Here is a 6,003-nt window from a genome sequence, read left to right on the forward strand (position 1 = left end):
AGCCCATGCCCCACTCCCAGCCCCAGCCCCGATCCCAGCCCCAGGGCCCCACTCCCAACCCCAGGGCCCCAATCCCAACCCCAGGGCCCCAATTCCAACCCCAGGACCACGATGCCAACCCCAGGCCCCCAACCCCAGGGCCCCAACCGCAGAGCCCCAGCCCCAGGCCCCCAGCCCTAGGGCGTCAGCCCCAGGACCCCAACCCCAGGGCCCCAATCCCAGCCCCAGGACCCCAATCGCAAGCTCCAGTCCCAACCCCAGGGCCCATAAAAAGTTTGAGCTTAACAGCAAGGGGACCAACACTGGAGCAAGGGTCCAAACTGCACAGTCCAGGCTCCAGCTGCAGGCAGGGATGTGAGGAGCTGCCCCTGTGCCCCAGGTGCAGCTGCAGGGCCCTGCTGCAGGGATGGACAGTGAGGTGCAGAGGGATGGCAGGATTCTGGACCTGATTGATGATGCCTGGAGGGAAGACAAGCTGCCCTACGAGGACGTGGCCATCCCTCTGGTAGGTGAGCTGCTTCAGCCCCATCCCAGGGAGAGTGCTGTGGTTGTCACAGCCCTTTCCAGAACTGCCAACTTGTACAAAAGGTTCCCAGGATGGACCTGACTCCCTCCTTTTCTGTCCTATAAACCAGCCATTCCTCTGTGCATATGAGGGTGTGGGTGTTTCTTTCTCCCTGACCAGCTGCCACGTCATGGAGCTGGAGTGGGAACTTCCCATCACACAGTTCTGGGTTTGGCAGCAGGGAGAAGTGGAATCTTCCTTTCCTTGTGCTTCCACTTGGTGTTGTTAGTGTTTGAAGTGGTTTCCCAGTTCATTTGTAGGACAGAGAGGACCAGTCTCATGCTGACAGCTGCACTCTAGGTTGCCTTTTATTTTCACTGTCTGAGATTTCATTAAAAGAAGATGAAGACTTTTCAAATGTCTTCCCAGTCACTCTCTCCCACTCTTACTGTGGCCAGTTCAAGGACAGTAGTGAACACACTGGCATGTGCTGTGGGACTTTTGCTTGTAGCATCATGTCTTGTGTGGAAAAGCCACCCACAAACCCTAAGGTGAAGCCTCAGATCTCCCGCCTTCCTTAGCCATTGTGCAAGTGCCAGGGAAGCTAAAGGCTCCTGAGGCTTCTCCCTTCCCTTGCTCTGTTTCACCCCAGCCAGCACTGGAGGGGCTGGGGGGCTGCTGGTTTCTCTCAGCACAGAGACACTTCCAGGTTGCCAGGGACAGGGCTCAAGCTTCAGGCCTCAGCCCCATTTTTCAGAGAGGGCAGGGAGCAGCTGCACACCTCCTGGATCCACACATTCAGCACCCAGGCTTTCCTGCCCAGGTTTGGGCTTGAGGGGTTGATCTTGCAGAACCCCAGTTCTCAGCTAGGAGAGCCCAAGCTCCACTTCCCTTGGGATGACCTTTATGAGGCAAGTCCAATGTCACAGCCTCATTCCTTGCTGGCTTTTGCCTTCGCCCTGTGTCCAGGTGAAGACACATCCATCTCTTGAGCTACACACAGTCCCACACAGATGGCAGCCTTAGAGCAGGAAGCCTCATCAACTAACAAGAGGCAGAAAGGCCTGGCTGTGGATATAAAGATCCTCAGGGATGGGGTTGGCCCTGATCACAGAGGAAAACCAGCACAAGTTCAGGAGGCTGAGTCAGCAGCACTGGAAGAAGCAAACAATGGCTGGGAAGTGGTATTTGATCCAGTGCTCACAGGACACATCCCTGTGACCTCCAACAGGCCTCAATCATAGGCTGCTTCCCAAGCTGAAACATGTTCTTCAGCTCATGCTGGGAGTTCTAGAGATCTGGAACTTAGAATTCCTCCCCAAATGGCATCAGGCAGAGTCACACCCCCTGTGTGTGACTGCACCAACACAGGGAACAAATCAGCTCAGGAGAGAAAGTGAAATTTCAGTCAGGCTTCCTGCCTGGTGTGCGGCTCCTTGCAGGGTTCCTGGCCCCTGCTGGTGCCTCAGCACAGCCACACCTGAGCTCAGCCTGTGGCAGGAGGAAGGATTTCACACCTGCCCCAGGGAAGTAACACCTTACAGAACCAGTTGCCTTAATGACAGCTACAGGAAATGCAGTCGCTATGTTCTTGGCAGCAGCAAAAAAAACCCAACACATCCCACCTTGCAAATAAGCAGTGGAATAATTGCAGTGTTGTGTTACCTACTTACCTGGCATCTGCTGGGTGTTCTCCTCCTTCACTGACTGTGTGGTGTGAAGGGGCCCCAGAGGGACAAAAAAAGCCAATTCAAACCCATTTACCCTTCAGATGAAGCCCCACATTGGTGTGAAGAGACTTCTTTTTCGTGGTGATATTTTTAAGTGACTCAGTGTGTGAGACCTGCATTGTTCAGCTGCACCTTCTGGTCTCCTGTGGGGGTTTTTGTATAAAGTCTCAGGCACCTGCTCCCCTCAGGAAGCCTGTTCCATGTGGGATGCATTTTGCCTCTGCTTTGTCCTCAGAATGAGCTTCCTGAACCAGAGCAGGACAACGGTGGCACAACTGAGTCTGTGAAAGAGCAAGAGATGAAGTGGACAGATCTGGCTCTCCAGTATCTCCATGAAAACATTCCACCCACGGGCAACTAGTCAATGAGGGTGAGTTCATCCATGGATGCAAGATGGAAAATATTTAGCAGCTGAGCATGGCTGTCCTAAACTTCTCTGAGGAGGAAACGTTTCTGAAAGGCTGGGATTCCAACAATGGTTCTACTCCTAGTGACCAAACACAATTTGAAATGCTCCTGTGGTGTGTGAAGAAGCAGTGGCTGACACCTCAAAGCTCAGAGCAGGATGTTTCTTTCCCTTCTGTAAAATTATTTCATCTCTTCTGCTAAATTATCCTCAAGATGGTGACAGTTCAGCCCTTAAATGTTTTCTACGTGTGATAAAAGAATTTGCTTTTACTGTCTCGAGTTGTTACTGATTCCAGAGCTCATGATGGGATAATTTCTGACTCTGAAGGCTTATGTCCCAGGAAGGATTCTGTGGTCAGTGTACAAAAATCAAAAAAACCTAAGTCAGTTGTTACCGCCTTTAACTGGTGTGGCTGGGGAAGGTGCTGTGGGGCAGGTGTGAAAGATGTGAACTCCTCATCTTGGGGTTTGATGGTGGCAGGGACAGCATTTCCAGTGCTGACACCCTGGGTGGGTTTGCCCAGAGGTGCCCTGTGAACAGCCTTAGTTTATGCTAAAAATGGTGGTTACTCAAACTCCTTGACTTTGGAGGGATGATGGAGAGTTCCAAGGCAGAGCCTGCCAGTCCCTCTGCACCAGCTGCTTGGGGGAGGTGGCTCAGGTGGGAAACAAATCAGAAGTGATGGGGCAAAGAAGCCAGGGAGGCTTCAGGCAAGAAGCTGTTACCTCTTTTTGTGCTGAGGAGAAAGGCAAGGCCCTCTTGATTTATCTCCTTGTATCCAAAGTCTTTTGCAGCAGGTGAAAACCTTCTGTTCCTCTTGCATCTTTCACTGTTGGCCTGATTCCTTCACATCGTTGCCAGAACTTGCTGAAGAGAAAATATTTTGACAGAGTTTGGGATCACTGGCAGAGGTGAGAAAGGAACTGGAAGGAAAACAATGTTTCAAATGATTTTATTTTGCCAGTGCATCAGAAAAGGAAAAAAAAAAAAAAAGCAAAAGCACTTTCCTGGGGCTTTCAGCTTCACAGAAGTTTTTTGTTGTCTTTTTTCAATCCTTATCTTCTTCAATATAATGAAACTCAAGCCTGGCCTGGGTGGTGGCCAAAGGCTGGCAGGCAGAAGTGAGGAGTGACCCAGGAATTAGCAAAGACCTGAAGGGGCCTACAGGAAAGCTGGGGTTGGGCTTTTTACAGGGATGTGTAGGGAGAGGACAAGGGACAATGGTTTGAAGCTTAAAGAGGGGAGATTCAGGTTGGACATGAGGAGGAAACTGTGGAGTGTGAGGGTGGTGAGAGCCTGGCCCAGGTTGCCCAGGGAAGCTGTGGCTGCCCCATCCCTGGCAGTGTTGAAGGGCAGGTTGGATGGGGCTTGGAGCAGCCTGGGCTGGTGGGAGGTGTCCCTGCCCATGCAGGGGGTTGGAGCTGGATGATCTTGAAGGTCCCATCCCACCTTCACCATTCTCTGATTCTATGAAAAAGCTCGCTAGGTACAGCATGGATCAAAGGAACACCACACAGCTGGGAACTGTAACAGTTCAGCTCCTTGTGGGGAAGAACAGCCTGTGTTCAGGGAGGTGATTCTGATCCTCCCATTGTTCCCTACATTAGAAGACTTAGCAAAGAAAACACCAAGCAAAGCTGCCACAGCTTGTATCCAGCAGCCATCTCTGTTCTCTCTTCCCTTCCCCTCTCTCACCACAAACTCTCTACCATCCTCATCTTGCCCATTTTGCCACTGGATCTCCCAGCTCCAATTTCACTCCTCCTTTCCTGCCCTGACAGTTGACTTTGCACCTTTGTTCTTCCTTCCCTCAGCAGAGGGGGAGGGAAAAAAAGCCCTTTTTTTCAAAATTCAAGCTGGATTTATGAGGTTCCAGAAGGTCTACAAGGAGCTGTGGTGGGGATGCCAGATGCTGGAGTGTCATCCAAGAGAGCAGCTGCTTGGCAGCCCCATGGGGACCCAGCTGGACTCAGCCTAGCCCAGCTGTCACACAGGGCTGTGCTGGCCTGAGCTGGCAGCTCCAAGTCAGAAGGGATGCTGGGCAGAGCTGGGGGGATGTGGGCAGTCAGGATCATCAGGAATGCTGCCAGTTTCCCAGGGCCCTGGGAAACCAAGTACTGGCCCTGCCCAGATGCTGATCAGACTTGCAGTGACACCTACGTTCTCTGCTGCCTTTTGAATTTCTTTGCAGAAGACAAACAGACCTGCAATCATTCCCTTCATTTCAACACATGCAGTCAAATCGTGGCCCACAGTGTGATCCCAAACCATTTGTGTCTTTGCTTAGTCATTGCCCAGGGCAAGCTGTATTTAAAACAAGGAAACCTGGTAGGGTAGAAGGTGCCCCACCTTGTTATGAAGAAGCTTTAGTTCTCTAACTAAAGACTGATCTTAATTTTTTGGCTGGCAACTTCCTCCTCTCACCACACCTACTGTGACTGGCAGAAAGAGACCAAACTGTTGTCAGAGACAAAGAAATTCTGGGATCCTTGAAATCTTCTAGAAGTTTCATGTGGAAGTCCATATGCTGAGGCTGGGTATCATGTTCATCTGCCTTTTGCAGGGGGTGAGAACAGGTAAGACACCAACCGTGTGCTTTGCATGTTTTTGTCAAGTACAGCACGTTCTCTGCTTTGCTGAACCATGAAAATAAGTCTCCTCTGTGTTGCAGTCACTGCGTGGGGGTTTCCACCAGCCTTCTTCATGTTGGCAAAGCAAACTCTACCAGTTCCATGAATGCAGGCAGCTCTAACAGTTCAAAAAGTAAAACCAGAAATCTTTTTTAGTAATTTTTTTCCTCACTTTGCCAACATTTCTCTTATACAAGTACTATCCGTTGACACTGCAAATGTCACTTGAAACCTTGAGAGAAGAATTCTTTCTTTTCAGCAGTGTCTTACGTGACAGATGCAGAGGGTGAATTACTGTTTATGAACAATAAACTGGGTTTGATATCCTCTCAGCCCTATCAAGAACCAAAATGTGTAACAATAAACAAATGTACTGCCTGGTGTTATCATACACATGGGAGCAAGTCGAATTACAGCTCTTGGCTTTGCAGGCAAAGCAAACAGGATTTAAAAAAAACCAAAAAACAACCCAGTTTTCTTATAAACACTAACTTGTATTTCATCAGGTTCTCTGGAGCAATCCTGGGGTAGCATTTTGCTTAGTTTGTTAAACATGCTCTAGGAAATAGAGTGATAAGACATGGAAAAGAGAATAGTGTGGAAAGGCACCAAGGAAGCCCAGTGAGACACTGAGGAGCAGTTCCACAGGCAGAGGGAATGTTCTCCCTGAGGACAAGGGATGGAAATCACCACTTGCTGGGTGTGCTCAAGGGTGCCTAAAGCTGGAGA

At 50.2% G+C, this 6,003-nt stretch overlaps 2 protein-coding genes across 2 annotated transcripts in view; both read left to right on the plus strand.

Moving 5' to 3' along the window:
* Nucleotides 1-406: 406 nt before the first annotated feature.
* On the plus strand, nt 407-2,596 carry ANAPC13 (anaphase promoting complex subunit 13). The gene is made up of 2 exons (XM_009993494.1): nt 407-505; nt 2,471-2,596. Exons 1-2 carry the CDS (start codon nt 407-409, stop codon nt 2,594-2,596), a joined length of 225 nt encoding a protein of 74 aa, XP_009991796.1.
* Nucleotides 2,597-5,168: 2,572 nt separating this feature from the next.
* Nucleotides 5,169-6,003, plus strand: part of LIPH (lipase, member H) — a 15,484-nt gene continuing 14,649 nt past the window's right edge. Inside the window, exon 1 of the mRNA XM_009993529.1 lies at nt 5,169-5,220. Coding sequence (XP_009991831.1) covers nt 5,169-5,220 — 52 coding nt within the window. The remainder of the gene's footprint in view (nt 5,221-6,003) is intronic.

The sequence above is a fragment of the Chaetura pelagica genome, unplaced genomic scaffold, assembly GCF_000747805.2.
Source record: "Chaetura pelagica isolate M959 unplaced genomic scaffold, ChaPel_1.0 scaffold192, whole genome shotgun sequence".
Taxonomy (NCBI): Eukaryota; Metazoa; Chordata; class Aves; order Apodiformes; family Apodidae; genus Chaetura; species Chaetura pelagica.

What these genes read in the sequence shown, in the direction of transcription:
- ANAPC13 (XM_009993494.1), top strand. Translation starts at nt 407, where the DNA reads ATGGACAGTGAGGTGCAGAGGGATGGCAGGATTCTGGACCTGATTGAT. An exon ending in AGGACGTGGCCATCCCTCTG is followed by an intron (nt 506 to 2,470) that starts GTAGGTGAGCTG and finishes CTTTGTCCTCAG; the next exon opens with AATGAGCTTCCTGAACCAGA.